We start from the raw sequence: 22206 nt of genomic DNA, 5'->3' as shown, positions 1-22206 counted from the left end.
TCTTTTTCTTCTGCGATTTGCCTCTTCCACCTATCATCTCACAGCTTGTCACCCCATCTCTTCTCACCCACCCACCCTCCGATTTTCCCCCTCACCTGATCTCACCTATCACCTGTCAGTTTGTACTCCTTCCTCTTCTCCACCCCCCCTTTATATCTTCCTTCTTTCTCCCTTCCCTTCCAATCTTGAAGGGTCTGGCCTGAAGCATCAACTGCTTATTCCCCTCCATACGTGCTGCCTCACCTGCTGAGTCCCCCCCACTACTTTGTGTGTGTTACTCTGGATTTCCGACATCTGCAGAATCTCTTGCATTTAGAGTCATACAACACAACTACACAGAAACAGGCCCTTCATCCCATCTAGTCTCTGCTGAGCCATTAATCTGCCTCATCCCATTGACCTGTGCCTGGACAATAGCCCTCCATACCCCTCACATCCTTTACTACACCATCCATTTTTTTTAATGTTCTTAAATAGTTCCTTCTCTTGATGTGGCTGTCTCTGTCAAATTCATCATTTCTTGCCCATTCCCAAGTATCATTACTTTGAACTCTGGGGAATTACAGAAGGAAGTTAAAAGACATCCATGTTCAATATGTGAGCTGGAGTTGCTTTGGACCAGACTGAATAAAAAGGTACCAGATTTTCTTCATTGAAGGGTATCATAAGCCAGTTGGTTTTCTCCTTTGAAACGTTTCCAAATCATTTCCCTGATGTAAGCAGCAACCACTTCTTTTCTGTTGGTTGTTTCTTTCTATTTGTCATGTTGATGGATGGCCGGTGTTGGGTAATGGAACAAGTTCTCTACTTTCTACCCTCAGTGCCAATATACATTGCTGTCTGAAGTATAAGCATGGCCAGATGTTGAGAGCGTTTGCTCTTTTCTGTTCAACTGTTGCCGTTTTTTTTTTTTTTTTTTATTTATTTTAGCAATGCAGCACAGAATAGGCCCTTCCAGCCTTTTGAGCCACATCACCCCACAACCACGATTAACCCTAACCCATTCACGGAACAATTTACAGTGACCAGTTGTACAATGGTACATCTTTGGACTATGGAAGGAAACTGAAGCACCCAGGAAAGCCCACACAATCCACCGGGAGACATACAGACTCCTTACAGAACAGCACTAGAATTGAACTCTGAAATCCGGAACGCTACAAGCTGTAATAGCTTCATGCTAACTGCTGTGCTACCGTGGCATCTGTGGTTTTGTGAAATATTAAAGAATCTACATCAAGTGAGGGGGAGATGATGGAGAAGATGAGACTGAAAAGGTTATTCCACACTTGAGGAACACATACAGAATGCTGGAGGAATTCAGCAGGTCAGACAGCATCTATGGAGAGGAATAAGCAGTTGACGTTTTGGACTGAGACCCTTTATCAGGACCGGAAAGGAAGGGGGGATTGACACCAGAATAAGAAGGTGGGGGAGGAGAAGGAATTCAAGCTGGTAGGTGATTCGTGAAGCTTGGTGAGGGGGGATGAAGTAAGAAGCTGAGAAGAGATAGGTGGAAAAGGTAAAAGGTTGAAGAAAAAGAAATCTGATAGGAGAGGAGGATGGATCATGGGAGAAAGGGAAGGTGGAGGGGCACCACATCTGAGGCTTATTTCTAAGTGTGGATCTGTATCAGAAAAGACAGTGACCTAATAATCGTTAAAGTGAAGGCCAGTTTAATAATTGATGAAAACTTTGAAATAACACTGAAATTTTTCTGAGTGAAATTGATTGTTATTTCCCAATAATAAATAACAGGCACCACGGCAATATATTGAAGGAACAGGCTAATGTGGCTAAGGATTCATAAAATGTCAATCCATAATTTTTGTAAACACTTTGTTGTCCCAAAGAAACATTTGTTTTCTGTTAAGGACCATAAGGTTCTATCCACTTTCAGTCAACTTCTTTATTAATTTAAAGAAGGGAAGTGTAGTAAAGAAACTCCCAAGTTGTAACTACTGGTGTTTATAGTCTTCAAGGCACTTTTATTACCGCCAGGAGGATTATCTTATAGGGTACAGTAGTAGTGCCAGTGAGCCAACAACACTTACACATACCTAATGTCTTGATTCAGCTAATCCTAATAGAGAGTTCCTCTACACTCTGCTGTTCCTACCAAAGTACAGCAGTTTATAATCATGGATGATACTGAATTAGAATTTGTGGCACCACAGTAGCATAGCAGCTAGCATGATGTTGTTACAGCTCAGGACATTCTGGAGTTCGGGGTTCAATTCTGGTGCCATCTGTAAAGAGTTTGTATGTTCTCCCTCTGTCCGCGTGGGTTTTCTCCCACAGTCCAAAGAGGTACCGGTTAGTAGATTAATTGGTCCTGTGATTACGCTAGATGGGTTGCTGGGCACCACACCACATGGTTGGGCTGGAGACCCCGTATCTCTAACTAAATAAACGTCGATGGCTTATTAATTTATTAATAGTGAAGTTCACAGAAGCAGACTCTTTATGTAACAATTTATGTAACTAGCTTTATAGGCTAGGAGAGTCCATCATTAGGTCAGTTCAAAGGCTGGTTCCTGGAAGGGCTTCAGAGGAACGTGAAAAAGGCTTTGAAACAACATGCAAGAAGAGGTTTCACTATACCTTGACACTTGTGACAATAATAAATCAATACCAATAAGATACATTGATTTTGCATTGTTATTGCTTTCCTTTGTGGTTTCTTGTGTATGGAATGATCTGTCTGTATGGTACTTAGTACTTTAATACTTTATAGTTATTGTCGTCTAACAATTGGTACTTGGTACACACCAAGCTATTCACTGATTGTGGACTTCAGCAAAGGGAAGTCGAGGGAACACACACTAGTCCTTATCAGAGGGATCAGCAGTGGAAAGGGTGAGCAATTTCAAGTTACTGGTTGTCAACATCTCTGAGGATTTCCTGACCCCAACATATTGATGCAATAATAAAGAAGGCACAACAGTGACTATACTTCATGAGGAGTTTGAGGAGATTTGGTATGTCACCAAAGGCTCTAGCAAACCTCTACAGATGTACCATGGAGAGCATTCTAGCTGGTTGTATTACTGTCTGATATGAGGGGGGTGGTGGGGGGGGGGGTGTAGCTACTGCACAGGATTGGAAAAAGCTGCAGAAAGTTGTAAGCTCGGCCAGCTCCATCTAGCCTCCCCAGCATCCAGGTCACCTAGAAAAAGCAATGCCTCTAAAAGGTGGCGTCTGTAATTAAGGACCTGCACCATCCAGGGTATGTCACCTTCTTATTTCTGTCAACAGGGAGGAGGTACAGGAGCGTGAAGACAGAAATTATTTATTTTTTAATATTATTTTATCTTACAGTTACTTATTATGTATTGTACTGTACTGCTGTTGCAAAACAACAAATTTCATAATATACTGTGTCATCATCATTATGTGCCATGTCGTAGGTGATCATGATCTCATGGCCATGATTGTTCTTGGCAAATTTTTCTGCAGAAGTGGTTTGCCATTGCCTTTATTTGGGCAGTGTCTTTACAAGATGGCTGACCCCAGCCATTGTCAACACTCTTCAGAGATTGTCTGCCTAAGGTCAGTGGTTGCATAACCAGGATGTGTGATATGTACCAGCTGCTCATACGACCACCCACCGCCTGCTCCCAAAGCTTCACGTGACCCTGATCAGAGGGGCTAAGCAGGTGCTACACCTTGCCCAAGAATGACCTGAGAACAAGTAGAATGAACGAGCACCTTACATCTCCTTTGGTAGAGACGTATCCAACCGGCCACCCACTGGTAGTATGCCAGTGATAATAAATTTAACTGTGCTGCAATGATCCTGCAATAGTTCCTCATTATTAATGACCCTTGCTGTTAGTGACAGTGAGGCCCCACCTCAATAGTGATAAAGATTTCAAGTGAGAATTCTAAAATGAGATGTTTCCAACTAAACACTTCAACTGGATGTTTGAAGGAATCGATAGAGAAGGTTCGATGGAATTTCCCTTGTAAATCAGGAAGAAAGGTTTTTGGATGGCATGGAACATGGTGGCTGTCTGTAGAAATAATAATTCACATCCAGTAATTCATGTGAGTATTGGTTTCCTGAAAGATTGTGACCCATCGATCTGGGAAACAGAGCAACAACCTGCTAGAGGAACTCAGTGCTGTTGCAGGGTTTTGACCCACAATGTCCGCAATTCCTTCTCCCTCATCAATGCGCTTGAGGTCCTCCAGCAGATTTTGGAGCAAAGGAGGATGAAAGGTGACTTGATAAAGGTATACAAGATTATAAGAGGGATAGGTCATTGTCAGTGACGCTCCCATCTGTCCAACAATCTTTTCTACCCCCTATCATAGACAGGAGGAACTGTAGCATTAGGACAAGGATTGTTAGGATGGAAAACAGCTTTTTCTCTCAGGACGTGAAATTACTGAACTTTTTACCACCACACAGGTCTCATCACGTATGAAGCGCCAGTAACGTTAAACTGTTTACTTTTTAACTTGTGTTGTAAAAGCACCTTATAATTTGTTAATTGATTTCTGGTAATATTATTTTATATTAAGTGTGTGAGTTATTATGTACTATGTTGTGCAGCTTGGTCCGGAGGAATATTGTTTCATTTGGTGGTATACAGTGGTGTGCAAAAGTTTGGGCACCTCTGGTCAAAATTTTTGTTACTGTGAATAGCTAAGCGAGTAAAAGATGACCTGATTTCCAAAAGGCATAACGTTAAAGATGACACATTTCTTTAATATTTTAAGCAAGGTTACTTTTTTATTTCCATCTTTTACAGTTTCAAAATAACAAAAAAGGAAAAGGGCCCGAAGCAAAAGATTGGGCACCCTGCATGGTCAGTACTTAGTAACACCCCCTTTGGAAAGTGTCACAGCTTGTAAACACTTTCTGTAGCCAGCTAAGAGTCTTGTGTGGGGGATTTTCGCTCATTCATCCTTGCAAAAGGCTTCTAGTTCTGTGAGATTCTTGGGCTGTCTTGCATGCACTGCCCTTTTGAGGTCCATTCACAGATTTTCGATGATGTTTAGGTCGGGGGACTGTGAGGGCCATGGCAAAACCTTCAGCTTGCACCTCTTGAGGTAGTCCATTGTGGATTTTGTGGTGTGTTTAGGATCATTATCCTGTTGTAGGAGCCACTCTCTTTTCATCTTCAGCTTTTTCACAATGTGATGTTTGCTTCCAGAATTTGCTGGTATTTAATTGGATTAATTCTTCCCTCTACCAGTGAAATGTTCCCCATGCCACTGGCTGCAACACAAGCCCAAAGCATGATCGATCCACCCCAGTGCTTAACAGTTGGAGAGGTGCTCTTTTCATGAAATTCTGCACCCTTTTTTATCCAAACATACCTTTGCTCATTGCAGCCAAGAAGTTCTATTTTAACTTCATCAGTCCACGGGACTTGTTTCCAAAATGCATCAGGCTTGTTTAGATGGTCCTTTGCAAACTTCTGACGCTGAATTTTGTGGTGAAGACGCAGGAAGAGTTTTCTTCTGATGACTCTTCCATGATGGTCATATTTGTGCAGGTGTCTCTGCACAATATAACAACGCACCACCACTCCAGAGTCCTGAAGGTCTTTTGCAATCAAACGGAAGTTTTGATTTGCCTTTCTAGCAATCCTGCGAGTAGTTCTCTCGGAAAGTTTCTTGGTCTTCCAGACCTCAACTTGACCTCCACCGTTCCTGTTAACTGCCATTTTTTAATTTCATTACGAACTGAGGAAATGGCTACCTGGGAACGCTTTGCTATCTTCTTACAGCCTTCTCCTGCTTTGTGGGCATCATTTATTTTAATTTTCCAAATGCTAGGTAGCTGCTTAGAATAGCCCGTGGCTGCTGATTGTTGGGACAAGGTTTGAGGAGTCAGGGTATTTATAAAGCTTTGAAATTTGCATCACCTGGCCTTTCCTAACGATGGCTGTGAACAAGCCATAGCCCTAACAAGCTAATTAAGGTCTGAAACCTTGGTTAAAGTTATCTGAGAGCTCAAATCTCTTGGGGCGCCCAAACTTTTGCATGGTGCTCCTTTCCTTTTTTCACTCTAAAATTGTACAAAACAAAAATAATACACTAATCTTGCTTAAAATGTTGAAAAGAATGTTTCATCTTTAACTTAATGACTTTTGGATCAGTTAATCTTCTACTCACCTAACTATTCACAGTAACAAATTTTGACCGAGGTGCCCAAACTTTTGCGTGCCACTGTACATATGTACAGTTGAATGACAATAAACTGAGCTTGAACTGGATAGAGTGGACTTTTTCCCAGGGTGAAAATAGCTAATACGAGGGGTATAATTTTAACGTGGTTGGAGGAAGGTATAGGAGGGATGTCAGAGTTAAGTTTTTTACACAGAGAGAGGTGGGTGCATGGAACACCCATCCAGTGATGGTGGTAGAGGCATATACTTCAGGGACATATAATGAACTCTCAGATAGGCACATAAATGATAGAAAGAATGGAGAGCTATGTGAAAGGGAAGGGTTAGATTGATCTTAGAATAGGTTGAACAGTTGGCACAACATTGTGGGTCAAAGAATGTGTACTATGTTGTAATATTCTAGGTTTCAATAGGTACATTTATTGTCAGAGAAATGTATGCAATATACTTCCTGAAAATATTTTTCTTTGCAAACATCCGCGGAAACGCAGGAGTGCCCCAAAGAATGAATAACAGTTAAATGTTAAAACCGCAAAGCTTCCCTGCTAACTCCCCCCTCCCATGCACAAGCAGCAGCAAGGCAATGACTCCCCCACCAGCAAAAAAGCATTGGCATCCTCCACTGAGCACTTAAGCATGCAGCAAAGCAACAATAAAGACACAGACTTTCAGTACCCCAAAGACTACTAGTTCACCCGGTATTCGACTTACCACAGGTTCTCTCTCTCCCTAATAAGGGAAATAGAGGTGTCGCACTTCACAGCGAGAGGGGAGACATAACAGACAACTAGCTGACTTATGGTGTTAAAAGTCCGTTGCGTTGCATTTTCCAAGCCTGTGCCCTGTACTATATGTTAATCTTCTATTAATAAAATACAAATGATTGCTGAGTGAACTTTTGTGTAGAACATAATTCGGTGAATATATTGTAGATCATTCTTATAATGCTCCCGGAACTGTCTCAGCCTGTTCTGTCAATATTTAAGTAAGAGTAGACCCAAATGTAGGTTTGAAAAATATATGACACCATGTCAGAAAGCCTTGTGGCATTTTATCACATTTTTCAAATATCACAAAATGCCTGCATACCTTGTGTGACTTCAAAGTTCTTGGATTGTTCTGGATTGAACTTGGAGTTGGTAAAAGAGTCGGCATAACATTGTGGGCCAAAGGGCCTGTACTTTGCTGTGGTGTTCTATGTTCTATATCACATCCCTCCTCGTCTGGCTTGGTTTTATTGTTTCAAGCAAGGGATCCATTGTGATGGTTGTTATAGGAGTGAGAAAAAGTGTCGCTCGGTTTCCAAGTGGCTTACATTCCCAAAGCTTGAAACTTGGAATAGAACAATTTCTACTGGAGCAGACAACATAATAGCAAATGCTAGTAACATTATCAGGTGAGGCAGCATCCATGGAAGGGAAAACAGTAAACATTTCAGATTTTTTTTTGCTGACACTCAATTTTGCTCTAATAGTACAGACTTTGAAAGGTTTGGTCAGTAATAGGTCCATAAGATAGAGGAGCAGGATTAGGCCATTCAACCCATCAAGTTTGTTCTGCCATTCCATCATGGTTGACTTATTATCCCTCTCAATCCCATTCTCCTGCCTTCTCCCAGTAACCTTTGTCACCCTGACTAATCAAGAATCTATCAACCTCCGCTTTAAATATACAGAATGACTTGGCCTCCATAGCTGCCAGTGGCAGTGAATTCCACAGATTCACCACCCTCTGGCTAAAGAAGTTCCTTCTCACCTTTGTTCTAAAGGGAAGTCCTTCTATTCTGAGGCTGTGCCCACTGGTCCTGGACTCCCCCACTATAGGAAACATCCTCTCCACATCCACTCTATCTTCATTGTCGTTCAGAAGTCTGATGGCGGAGGGGAAGAAGCTGTTCCTAAAACATTGAGAGTGTGCCTTCAGGCTCCTGTATCACTTCTCTGATGATTGTAATGAGAAGAGGGCATGTCCTGGATGGTTCCTTCATGATGGATACCAGGAAGGTTTTCAGTCTCTACTGTCAATTAGGAAACTTGGGTTCAAACCAAAGAAAATGTTATCATTCTACTTCAGCCTCTGGTTTTCAGCAAAAACAGTAATTTCGATTGCAGACAATTTCCTAACTAATTAAGATTACTTGCACCCACTAGGCTAGTAACTTCCCCCAGACTATTAACCCATACTGTGAAATATGTTAAGAAGTTCTTTTCAAAGAAGTATTCTTTGTGCGGCGGCACTGTAGCGTAGCGGTTAGCATAATGCTATTACAACGCCAGCAGCCTGAGTTCAGTCCCTCCGTTGTCTGTAAGGAGTTTATAAAATTCATTACTTCTTCAGTTCTTGCTGAAAATTAACACCCACATTTAAACTACAACAGATAATCTCATACATACTAATTGGAAGCTTGTACTAAAAAAAATGCAAAGGATACAGTGTAAAGCACATTTTAGAAACAGGTATTTGCTACTTCAATCCTCTTACCCTTCCTCAATTGACCGTAATATATTTTTTTAAGGAATGCACATAAAGGAACTTCATGTAACAGATTTCTCCGTGGCCATGTGAGTTTCCTCTGGGTGCTCTGCTTTCCTCCCACATTCCGAAGACATAGGGGTTAGTAGGTGAATTGGTCACATGAGCATAATTGGGCTTTGCGGGCTTGTTAGCTGGAAGGACCGATTACCATGCTATGTCTCTAAATGAAATCAAATTAAGCTTTGAGACTGGGTGCAGATGGTGGCTCTCAAAATGCTTAACGTTAATGCAGAGGTTTAAAAAGTCCATCACTAGAGGTAATTTAATGCCAACCATCTGCGAGTCAAGTCCACCAAGGGCACACAGATGTTGTTGTTATTATTACAACATTTTATAATTGTCTGTGGTTACGTACCATCTCTTCAGCTCCCATTCCCCAAGGAATCTTACTGAGCATCAGAGTTCAAGGTAAATTTATTATCAAAATACATATGTGCTACCATATACTAGCCTGAGATAAATTTTCTTGTGGGTATTCCCAGTAGATACAAATAAAGACAATAGAAGCAATGAAAACCTGCACACAAAGAACCATTGTGCAAAAGTTAACAAAATGTGCAAATACAAAATTATAATAATAAATGCATAATAAATATTGAGAAACAAGAGAAAATCTGCAGATGCTGGCAATCCAAGCAACACACACAAAATGCTGGAGGAACTCAGCAGGCCAGGCAGCTTCTATGGAAAAGAGCACAGTTGACGTTTTGGGCTGAGAAGTATTGACAACTTGAGTTATAGAGTCCTTGAACACAAGTCTGTAGGTTGTGGAATCAGTTCGGTGTTGGGTGAGTGAAGTTATCCATGCTGATTCAGGAGCCTGATCGTTGAAGAGTAATCACTGTTCCTGAACCTGGTAGTGTGGGACCGAAGGCTTCTGTTCCTCCTTCCCGACGGTGGCAGTGAGAAGAGAGCATAGCTTGGATGGTCGGGGTCCTTGATGATAGATGCTGAAGCTCTGCAGTCCAGGTGTCTCCAGACCCCTTTGCAGTTCGCAGTACCATGAGCAACTGAAATGAGTCAATTCACCCAGTGTGCTCAGTGGTGGGAGGTTGCAACTGTATTCGCACCTCAGAAGGCACAGTTGCAAGTTTCTTAGCCCTCTGGATCTCTGACTTTCCCCCAATTTAGATTCAAGATTCATTGAAACGTGCATTGTTTGCTTGGAGGGAATCAGACTCATCCACACTGGTCTGCTGGTCCAACTTGTGAACAGGGATGTCCCACGTCTGCATTGCTGGCCTTCAAAAGAGGACTGGAGACTTAGGCATGCCTTAATTCCTCCCACATCCCTGTCCGTAAACTCCTGACCCCTAACTCCCCTCCCTGTCCCCAAAACCATACCTTTTATTAGTCCTCTTGAGCCCCATCATGCCTACTGGGGCATAGGCTGCCAACAATAGCTCATAAGAGTCCTCTGTTCCAGACCAGTCCTCATGTTTCATTCTGTTGTTGCCCATCTTCTTGGTATATCTAGGAAGGAGGTCTTTGGAGCATCTGTTGACATTACTGTAACACAAGGTTTTTTTGGCATTAGGTTACTGGCCCCATGCTCAGCCCTCTTTTTGAAGCCAGGCTTAGGACTGCCCATGGCCAAGTTAAAGCCAGCACTATGAACTTACAAACAACTAAGTCTGAGTTGCAACCTCGATGTTGACTGCAGCTCGGCATCATATGTACTTTACCCTCAGGGAATCAGCAAATGACATCCAGGGACAAGGTTGCTGACCACCTGGGGACTGCTTCTGCCAGGAGACTGCACCTAGGAGCACACTGAAAGAAATGGCATACTGCCAAGTATGTCTGACTGCAAGTTTGAAAGTACATTTGAGCATTTTATCTGTCATCAACAGGTCTATCATTTCGGCTAGTGATTTCTACCACTATCACAACCCATTGCACTCTTCTGTTTTATCCTGCACTGAATTCCAGTTCACTGGATCATCAGTTAATCGGGGCAACTCTTAAAGAACAAAAACTCACTGAGAAAATAGCCGGAGTTCCCTTCATTTATTTGGGATAATATACTGCCTAATTGCAATAGGAGGCTGTTGCTGAACAGTTTCTGACTCGCGTGAACTTGTGTGGCCATAAAACACTACACCATGCTTAGAGCAAACAGTTTTTAAATAGCATCAGTTGCATGTACTTGTATTCAAAGAGCAGTGATTTTTGTCACTGATAGTTAGTGAAGAAATAAGCAGTAAGGCAATTTGGAACTGTTCTGCTCACCGCAATTTCAAGTGATGCCAGAAACAGCTGAGAGTAAAAATAAAACAATTTCACTACTTAAGCAAGTTAGGAATTGCGAAGAATTTGAAGGTATTGACAATCATCTTGAATATTAAAATGAAAATGAACATTTGGATGGTGCAGTCATGTGAAGCATTGTATGAAGTTAGTGCATTATCTGCACTAGGTGTCTGCGCTGATTTTGTTCATTTATAGTCAATCATAAGAACACGGCAGATGAATTCCTCCATCAATGTTAGGAACTAAAACACAGTTTTATAATATTGATAGTGTTCTAATTTGCTTTATATTTCATTTAAATACATAAATTGATACTCAGTTAAATGGTAGTTTGTCTTTTTTATACCTGTTAATTGATTCCATGAAACTTCAGCTAATTGGGTCAGCTGCTTAATTGGTCCAAAATGTACTGGTCCTGATGTGGCCCAGTTAACTGGTGTCCACTGAGAATCAAAACAAACCCTTTGTAGTATCCCTGCTCATGGCCTGTTTTTCCTCTCCCATCAGGGAGCTTTCTTAGCATCCACATCAGGACCACCAGACTCAAAAACCGTTGCTTTCCCCAAACAGTAAGGCTGATCAACACCTCCACCCACTAACCCACCCAACCAGCACTACTTTATCATTTCCTGTCAGTCTCCTTATATAAAGACACTCCTGTGCCTAGAGTCACTTTATACAATCAATCTGTGTACTGTATATAAGCTGTCTTATCCAATTATATTTATTATATTTTTGGTTTAATATTGCATTCTTTATCTCAATGTGATTTTTTTGTGCAACATCGGATCTAGAGTAACAATTACAGTATTTTTAACTCCTTTACACTTGTATACTGGAAATGACATTGAACAATCTTGACCCTTGAATGTAGGCTCCATTTAAAATGAAAAGATGTAAAAATTTTCAAATCTTAACAAGGAGGTAGTTTGTTTTCTTAAGAGGTGGGCTGATTTGGTCCAGTATCCTTTTCCTGCTACAAAAAAAAAGGCCATGGAACTGTATTCCCCAATTCTGTGCTATTTTGCGTAAAAAGCATGCATTGTTACAGCAAGCTCCTCCGTACAGTTTAAAACTCCAGTGCGTGCTACCAATTAAACATGCCAGGTGATGAATTAGCCAGGTTCAACTCAGGGCCAGACTTTGTACACAGTGCCCCTTTAACATTCGAGGCCATACTAAAGCAAACACACAGTCTCCTGGAAGGGTGAGCCTCAAGTTGTTCGACATGGGAAAGTTTACTTTATTGCAGTGAGAAATGAAAAACAAAATTATTAGTGAATTCCTTTTGTTACATGAGCTGACACCAAATTCATTTTTTTTAAGGGGAGATGGGGAGCTGAGTGGTTTCCAGCCTGTGGGGATCACCCCTTGTTCCTTAGCAGTACTGGATTAAGAGAGAGTGATTACCCCCTAGAGATCTGAAATTAATCCTATATCTACATATATATAGCATTGTGTAAAAGTTTCAGGCACATATATATAACTAAGGTGTCTAGGATTTTTGCACAGTACTGTAATAATTTTATATATTGCACAGTACTGCTTCCACAAAAAAATTTGACATGTGAGTGATGATAAACCTGATTCTGATATGGGTCTCTGTTGTGGACTAAGCGTGGGAAGGGTACAGGGAGAGGGGAATCATGGTTGGGAAAGGGGAAAGGGAGAGGAGAGGGAGCAGGAAGCGCCAGAGCGACATTCTGCAATGATCAAGAACCAATTTGTCTATGAAGATTCTCAGTCATCCAGATCATTGAATATCAGTCAGTAATAAACCAAGACAAGTGGACTTGCTGTGTTGTCTAGAAGATGTTTCACCACTTATCTGCGAGACTTCTTCAGTTCTGATCCATTGTGGGTAGTTTTCCGGTTTATAATCTCTGTGAGTTGTTTAAAGGTGAGGGTCATGTGATTGCTGTAAACAGCTCACAGAGTTTATAAGCCGGAAAACTAGCCACCATGGATCAGAACTGAAGAAGCTTCTCAGATCTTCTAGACAACACAGCAAGTCCAGCTGACGATCTACTACTGTTTGATACAATAAACTGCTTGTTAGAATCAAATGACCTTGACTGGCGTCTCAAGGCTGGGTGTGTATGCACCTGCACTGCACCCCACCCCTGGCACTCCTTCTCTGTCGCCTGTCCCACACCCCTCCCACAGTGCTCCACCCTCGCCATTCCTAATATCCCTTGCTCCTGCCAGATTTACAAACTCGCTCTCCGCTTGGTGTTGACAAATACAATCCTATTCAAAAGTCTTACGTACCCTAGCTGTATATTTATGCCTAAAACTTTAGTACAGTACGGTATGGGTGACCTCTGCTGAGTACCCAGGGCCTGCCCTCTTCTCATTCCTACCACACACTAAATGTTTCAGGAACAGCTTCTTCCACTCCATAATCAGATTTCTGAATGGTCAATGAACCCATGAACATTACCTCACTAATTTGCCCTCTTTTGGCTGACTTATGTATTTGTTATTGCAACACTGTAATTCAGGCAGATTGGGCTCATCAGCCACGGTTGGCGGCTGATCTGGGAGAAGGAAAACTGATCTCAAACCTCCACTGCCTTGTGGCTATACCCACTTCAGGAGTAAACCCTGGAAAAAAATCCGGAGCTGGAGTCCCTAAGGCAGTCCTACGTTAGTTTAATGCTGACTGGCAACTCCTGCGATGCTACTGGTACCAACCAAACTGTATCGGTCTATGTTGATCCTTTGGGTTCATGAGATGCGTGGAGCAGGGGAGCTTGCTGCATGGGCAACAGCTTGCTCTCCATGTCGTACAGCCCAAGCTTGCATATCTAGACAGCTAGGGCAGAATATCCATGGTCAACTCTGACCAACAGAAGCCGCAGACTCAGACTCAACAGTGTAATTAAAATTTGGCTTTATTTATCACACGTACATCAAAACAAAGTTTTAGATGTCATTCAGCATGACATCTAAGTCTTTGACAAACTTCTCTAGATGTGGAGGAGAGTACATTGACTGGCTGCATCCCAGCCTGGTATGGAAACACCAATGCCCTTGAATAGAAAATCCTACAAAAATAGTGATATGGTTAAGTCCATCTCCACCACTGGGCACATCTACACAAAGTGTTGTCACAGGAAAGCAGCATCCATCATCACGGATACCTACCATACAGGTCATACTCTCTTCCCATTGCTGCCTTCAAGAAGAAGGTACAGGAGCCTCAGGACTCACTATACCAGGTTCAGGAACAGTTATTACCCCTGAACCATCAGGCTCTTGAATCAAAGGGGATAACTTCATTCAGCTTCACTTGCCCCATTATTGAAATGTTCCCACAATCTGTGGACCCAGTTTCAAGGGCTCTTCATCTCATGTTTTTGATATTTATTGCTGATTTAGTAATGATTATTATTTCTTTTGTTTTATATTTGCATGGTTCGTTTTCTTTTGCACACTGATTGAACACCTAGTTAGTGTAGTCTTTCACTGATTCTATTATGGTTATTATTCTACTGTGGATTTACTGTAAGAAAGTGAATCTCAGGGTTGTATATGGTGATATGTATGTACTTTGATAATAAACTTACTTCGAACTTTGAGTATAGAGTGAAATGCGTCATTTGCATCAAATCAAATCAGTGTGGACTGCGCTGTGGGGGGCCGCGGGCAGCCCACAAGTGTCGCCACAGTAGTGGCACCATCATAGCATGCCCACAACTCGCTAACTCTAACCTCTGTGTCTTTGGAATGTGAGAGGAACCAGAGCACCTTCAGTCACTGAGAGAACATAAGAGTTGGAATGTAATGTTGAATTTGTATAAGGCATTGGTAAGGCCAAATCTGGAGTATTGTGTACAGTTCTGGTCACCGAATTATAGGAAAGATGTCAATAAATTGAGAGAGTACAGAGGAGGTTTACTAAAATGTTGCCTGGGTTTCATCTCGTAAGTTACAGAGAAAGGGTGAACAAGTTAGGTCTTTATTCTTTGGAGCGTAGAAGGTTGAGGGGGGACTTGATAGAGGTGTTTAAGATTATGAGGGAGATAGATACAGTTGACGTGGTGAGACTTTTTCCATTGAGAGTGGGGAAGATTCAAACAAAAGGACATGGGTTGAGAATTAGAGGACAGAAGTTTAGGGGTAACATGAGGGGGAACTTCTTTACTCAGAGAGTGGTAGCTGTGTGGAATGAGCTTCCAGCAGAAGTGGTTGAGGCAGGTTCTATGTTGTTGTTTAAAGTTAAGTTGGATAGCTATATGGACAGGAAAGGAATGGAGGGTTATGGGCTGAATGCAGGTCAGTGGGACTAGGATAGGGTAAGAGTTCAGCACAGACTAGAAGGGCTGAGATGGCCTGTTTGCGTGCTGTAGTTGTTATATGGTTATATAGGAGACTACCATGCATAAAAATGAGATGGGTCAGTTTGTGAAACAGTTTCTTCCCCCAGGCCACTAGGCTTCTGAACTCCCATCCACATCACATTCGGTGTCACTGGTTAATCTGTTTCATACCTTACAATAATTTAATATGAATGCACTTTAATTTGTTATATATGTGATATTCATCTGTAAGTTTTATCCTTTCCTTCCTAACATCATGTTTATATGTGTTATGTGTACTACTGTGCTTTACACCCTGATTCAGAGAAGTGTTTTCTCATTTCTATATACCTTATAATGGTTATATACATGTATACAATTAAATGACAATACTTGATTTGACAAAAAATGGCAGTAATCGAACAGCAGGTGCTGTAAAGCGATGTACTAACCACTGCACTACTGTGCTTCCCTATTAAAGAATAAGCTCTTTAAGCCAAGCGTACCCAAATCCTTCGGAAGTAATTAGTAATTCTTCTCCTTGAGGCTGGTTTACTTGGTGCAGCATGGTAGCATAGTGATTAGCACAGCACTCTATAGTACAAGCAAACTTGGTTCAATTCCCACCACTGCCTGTGATCTTGTGGATTTCCTCCAGGTGTTCTGGTTTCCTCCCACAGTCCAAAGACGTGCTGATTAATAGACTAATTGGTCATTATAAATTGGCCTCTGATTAGGCTCAGATTAAATGGGGGGATTGCTGGGAGGCATGTTTCGAGGGGCCAGAAGGGCCTGTTCTGTACTGTATATCAATAAATAAATCCCGTTTCCCCAAACTACTCCAGCAGCGTCGTAACATTGAACTTGACACTACCTTAGTGATAAGCGTCACCAATAGCAATTAACTTTGAATATGAAATCTTCATTACCCATGCTGTAATTGGAAAAAAATGTTAAACATGCAGCTCCTTCATAAAGAGGGCCATCAGTTACCACCTACTCATTTATTTAATTGCCATACTCCTCTAATGGATTCTGTAATGCCTCCCTTGGGCTTAGGAGGTGGGGGGGGTGGGCGATAACTAGGGGCACATATGTAAGCTGATTGAAAGAATGACTAAAATCAAAGTAAATTTATTATCAAAGTACAAACATGTAACCTAAGAATCATTTCATTTACAGGAAAATAAAGAAATACTGTACATTATAATTTATGCAAAACTATCCATATTGTAAGAAAGGCAGGCAAAAGAAGACAAATTGTACAAATAATAAAAAAGTAAATAAATAATCCTCAGTACTACATACCCCTCCACCTATCTTTGTATCTTCTGCCAAGGTAGAGCAGTAGGTGTAGATGTAGTGTACATGGATTTCAGCAAGGCATTTGATAAGGTACCCCATGCAAGGCTTATTGAGAAAGTAAGGAGGCATGGGATCCAAGGGGACATTGCTTTGTGGATCCTGAACTGGCTTGCCCACAGAAAGCAAAGTGTAGTTGTAGAGGGGTCATATTCTGCATGGAGGCCGGTGACCAGTGATGTGCCTCAGGGATCTGTTCTGGGACCCTTCGTGATTTTTATAAATGACCTGGATGAGGAAGTGGAGGGATGGGTTAGTAAATTTGCTGATGACACAAAGGTTGAGGGTGTTGTGGATAGTGTGGAGGGCTGTCGGAGGTTGCAACGGGACATTGATAGGATGCAAAACTGGGCTGAGAAGTAGTCCATAGGACACTCAAAGCTGCTGCGCAGGTTGACTCTGTGGTTAAGAAGGCATACGGTGCATTGGCCTTCATCAATCATGGGATTGAGTTCAAGAGCCAAGACGTAATGTTACAGCTATATAGGACCCTGGTCAGACCCCACTCGAAGTGAACAAGGTCTGGATGGTAGGGGTCTTTGATGATGGATGCTCCTTTCTTCTGGCAGCATTTCATGCAAATGTGCTCATTGATGAGGTGAGCTTTCCCTGTGATGGACTGGGGTGTGTTCACCACTTTCTGTCGACTTTTCTGTTCCCGGGCATTGGTGTTGGTGGAGTTAAGGAATTTTCTCAAATTAGTGAAAACTCCATCATGCAGCCTGAGAAGAATCTGAATCTGGTTTAATATCACTGGCATGTGTTGTGAAGTGTATTGTTTTGCAGCAGCAGGACATTGTAATGCATAATAATTAAAGAATCTATAAATTCCAATAAGAAGTATATTTAAATATTATGTAAGAAGTGGAAACATTGAGCATAAAAATATTGAGTCAGTGTACATGGGTTCATTGCCCATTCAGAAATCTGATGATGAAGGGGAAGAACCTCTTCATAAAGCATTGTGTGTGTGACTTCAGGCTCCTGTACCTCTTCCTTGAGGATAGAAATAAGAAGAGGGAATGTCCTGGGTGACGGGGGTCCTTAATGATGGATGCAGCCTTTTTGAGGCATCGCCTTGTGAAGATTTCCTCGATGCTGAGGAGGCTAGTGTCCATATTTTTCGAAGCAAGTCTTCGATGTGAAACATGCTTAAGTTGTGGTAACATCTGACGCCATCTGTTTTGTAACTTCCCACTGAGAAAAAGAAATGCATGGCTCCTATTTATTTTAAACTTTTGGACAGCATGCCCAATGAATTATCATGTCCCTTTATCATACTTGGAGAGCTGTGCTCAGTTCTGTCTGGTCCCCTCATCATGGGAAAGATGTGGAAGATTTAGAGAGGGTGCAGAGGAGATTTACCAGGATGCTGTGGATTAGAGAGCATGTCCTACGAGGATAGGTTGAGCAAGCTAGGGCTTTTCTTTTTGGAATAAAGGAGGATGAGAGGTGATTTGATAGAGGTGTATCAGATGATAAGAGGCATAGACACAGTAGACAGCCAGAGAACTTTTCCCAGGGCGGAAATGATTAACACAAGAGGGGCATAATTTTAAAGTTATTGAAGGAAAGTAATCAAAGCTAGGTTTTTATACAGTGAGTGGTATGTGCATGGAAAGTGCTGCCAGAAGTGGTTGTAGATTTGGGACATTTGATAGATTCTTAGATTGGCACTTGGATGATAGGAAAAATGGAAGGCTATGTGGAAGGGAAGGATTAGATTGATTGTAGAGTAGGTTAAAAGATCGGCACAATGTTGTAGGCTAAAGTGCCTGTTCTCTGTTCTATTTACCAGTGAAGACTGAACAGAAGTTTAAATCCCTTGTGTGGCTATTGCTTAGTAGCAGGTACAGTAAGCAAAGGTTTTTAAATGGTCCTCAGCATATTCCTTAATTCCTCAAGGAATTTTCCTTTGCCTTTGCAACTTCTGTTGGAGTACAGGAGGAGGAATGTTAGATTAATAGTGAAGTTCTATAGTTGTTTAAATCCAATTTTTAGGTCAGGGTAAGACTTGAGCAAGACTCATTAATGTTACTTGTGGGGCTGTGAAAGCATTTATGTGTCGAGGGGGGCAGATGGGAAAAACATTGTTAACCTTTGAAAGTTTGCCTTCTATTTTATTTCTCAAACACACTTCATTCCAGCCAGTGGGTCAAGCAGCATTGGTGGAGCCAAAGGTGCAGTTGATATCTCAAGTTGAGACTCTGGTGGTGTGAGACCTAAAATTCCTGCAGCAGCAGGAAGAGAGCATGACCTGCATGGTGTGCATCCTTGATGATGGATGCTGCTGCCTTGTGGCAGTGCTCCTTGTAGATGTGTTCAATGGTGGGGAAGGCTTTTCCTAAGATGGACTAGGTGGTATCACTGTTTTTGTAGGCTTTCCGTTCTTGGCCATTGGTGTTTCCATACCCATCTGTGATGCAACCAGTCAGGATACTCTGCACTGTCATCTAAAGAAGATTTTTTTTGCATTATTTATTTTGTAATTTACAATGATTTTATGTCTTTGCACTGTATGGCTACCGCAAAGCAACAAATTTCATGACATAATGTATATCAGCGACAATGAACCTGATATTGATTTCCCTTTGCAGCCATAAATGGGAAAAGTTGAAGACAGTGTAGAATGGTATCTTTTCTGTGATTCAGGCATGTATTAAAGTTCAAGTTCAAATTCAAGTTTATTGTCATCTGACAGTACATATATACAACTAAATGAAACAAGGCTGCTCCGGACCACACTGCACCCACAAAAGATGTATCACACACAGCACAAAAAAACAAATATTACGATAAATAAGTTAATAAAATAGAATGCAAAATGCATGTAGTGTGCAGCACAGATAAACAGTAAAGATCTCTTCAACAATGAAACATTGGTGGTGGCAGAGCATTCATTAGTCTGACAGAGGAGAGAAGCTGTTACCCAGTCTAACAGTCCTGCTCCTGATGCTCCTGTACCTCCTACCGGACAGTAGTGGGTCAAAGAGATTGTGGGATGGTGGTAGGGATCCTCAACAATGATTCAGGCCCTTCGTCTACAGTGTTCCCAGTAAATGTCACAAATAGGGGGAAAGAAGTCCCTAGTGATCCTCTTGACATTTTTTAATTGTTGTCTGTAAAATCTGTTCAAGATTGTCAAAAATATTTCTGGACAGTTTTGAGAAGACTGACGGCCTTCTGAGCTTGGAGGTGGCCGTTTGATTGGCCAGAGTCTGATGTGTCCGCTTGTGAAACAAATGGACCTTACCAGTCAAACAACCCTTCCCTGTTCACTGTTTTGGCACACGTTTGTTTTCATTTTGTTCAAATTGTATTGCAGTCATTTTTTATTTGCCGTTCCAGAACGTATTCATTTGCGGGGGAGAGCAGTCATTATTCTTAAACTATTTTCCAGTGTCTTGGATATGTCACAACTTTGTGCTGAAGAGGCATAAATATGTGATCGCATTCCTTCTCGATAACCCTCTCATTGGCCCCCTTGTCACTCTGGTATATCTGTCAAAGCAATATCTTTTAACCATTAAAGGGAGGAAAGATTGAAGATTGTTTATTGTTATTCACCAGTACACAAGTGTAAAGGAGAACAAAATGATTCTTACTCCAGATCTGATGCAGCATTAAAAAAATTACTATTAAGGACATAATTTTGAAGTACACAATAATAGACAATAGACATTAGGTGCAAGAGTAGGCCATTTGGCCCTTAGAGATCTTGCAGATTAACAGTGTGGTGACTGGGTCATGCTGTTCTCTTTGTGCACAAGTAAAATAAAGTATGATTTAGTTGTAAGTGAATGTGTGCTCTGCATCCAGTTAAAGTATGATTGCGTGCCTAACTGAATGTGTGTGTTCTGAGTCCAGTTATTGGCAATGACAAACACATTACCGCCAAATGTCTGTCAAGTGCGCGTATTTTCTACTGAGTCACTACATTAGCATTTTATTTTCCATTGAATGTCATCATAGAAAAGCTTTATTGTGTTTTACACCACTGAAGAGTGTTTTGAAACCATTTACAGTGCTGGTTCCCCAGATATCTCTAACTCTAGGTTCTCTGTGTGCTTGCTTTCATAGGTTCCCTCTGTATCCAAGAGGAGGAGAGAAGTTTCAGTTTGAATATGGAGTTTATCTACTAAACAAAAATATTGCACAGGTAGGCATGATGGTGAGAACACAAGAGCAAGTGAAGCAAGCAACTCTGTGGGTGGGGAAGTATCTACAACTCACGTTCTCAATATTTATTACTTATTTATTATTATCATTTATTATTGTATTTGCACAATTTGTTGTCTTGCATGTTGATTGTTCTTTGTTCATGTGCAGTTTTTCATTAATTTTATTATATTCCTTTGTATTTACTGTGAATGCTTGCAAGAAAATTCATCTCAGGGTTGTATATGTGACTTGTATGTATGTTGTTAGTAAACTTACTTAGACTTTGAATTCCTGGTATGTTGGTTATGGAAAAGAGCAGTGGATGTAATTTGAAATAACTTCGAACACTTGTATCAGCATCAATACATATGTACAGTACTGTGCAAAAATCTTAGGCACATATATAGAGTTAGATTGCCTAAGACTTTTGCACAGTACTGTATTTGACTTTGTAAACCTGGCAGGAGCAAAGGATGTTGGGAATGGTGATGGTGAAGCACCATCGGTGGGGTGTGCGGCAGGTGGCAGGGAAGGAATGCCAGGAGTGGGCTTGGCATGAGTGCAGACACATCATTTGATTCCAAACAATTGGTTTATTAATCATTACAGAATGTCTCTCTGGTGCTTCTCGTTCCTCCCCTCTCGTTCCCGCTTCCCACTCTCAGTTCATAATAGGGACCCATATCAGAATCAAGTTTATCATCATTCACATGTCCTGAAATTTGCTTCTTTTTTGCGACAGCAGTACAGTGCGATACTGCTATATTTACTACTATAGTACTGACTTATATGTATGTTGATAGTACTATAGTACTGTGCAAAAGTCTCAGGCACCCTAGCTATATGCATATATATGTGCATTAGACTTTTGCACAGTACTGTATTAGATTAGATTCAACTTTATTGTCATTGTGCTGAGTACGGATACGAAGCCAATGAAATGTTGTTAGCATCGAACCAGAAATCCAAGGAATATTGTTATTTACAAAATAACTGCGAATAAAAAGTAAGTGCTACAGCACACAAATATAAAAGTACTGAGACAGTACAATATGGGTGCATTACTGCTTAGCGCTGTGATGTGAGGTTCAGCAGGGTCACAGCCTCAGGGAAGAAGCCCTTCCTGTGCCTGCTGGTGTGGGAGCGGAGGCTCCTCTAGCACCTACCGGATGGGAGGAGAGTAAAAAGTCCATGGTTAGGGTGACTAGGTTTGCGGGGGGGGGGGGGGGAACCAGAGTGTTAGGGCAGATAGTGAGGTGGAGGAGGATAAAGGTCATGCAAGAACTACAAGTATAGTGCATGGAGTAAAGCTGGATCTAACATATAAAGAGGCTTTGAGGAAAGAGAAACAGAATAAAGGGTGTAAAGGTAGTAAGGTAGAAGGGCTAAAGTGCGTGTACTTCAATGCAAGAAGCATCAGGAACAACGGTAATGAACGGAGAGCT

The 22206-nt window shown here is 41.4% G+C and overlaps 1 protein-coding gene across 2 annotated transcripts in view; it reads left to right on the top strand.

Moving 5' to 3' along the window:
* uvrag (UV radiation resistance associated gene) overlaps positions 1-22206 on the top strand; it is a 444845-nt gene that overhangs the window by 317692 nt on the left and 104947 nt on the right. For both annotated transcript variants that reach the window (XM_063054654.1, XM_063054653.1), the window contains exon 13: positions 20681-20759. In XM_063054654.1, the coding sequence (XP_062910724.1) occupies positions 20681-20759 (79 nt within the window). The remainder of the gene's footprint in view (positions 1-20680; positions 20760-22206) is intronic.

The sequence above is a fragment of the Mobula hypostoma genome, chromosome 7 (genome assembly GCF_963921235.1).
Source record: "Mobula hypostoma chromosome 7, sMobHyp1.1, whole genome shotgun sequence".
NCBI lineage: Eukaryota > Metazoa > Chordata > Chondrichthyes > Myliobatiformes > Myliobatidae > Mobula > Mobula hypostoma.
Note: the sequence above shows the minus strand (reverse complement) of the source record. Positions and strands in the feature narration are given on the sequence as shown.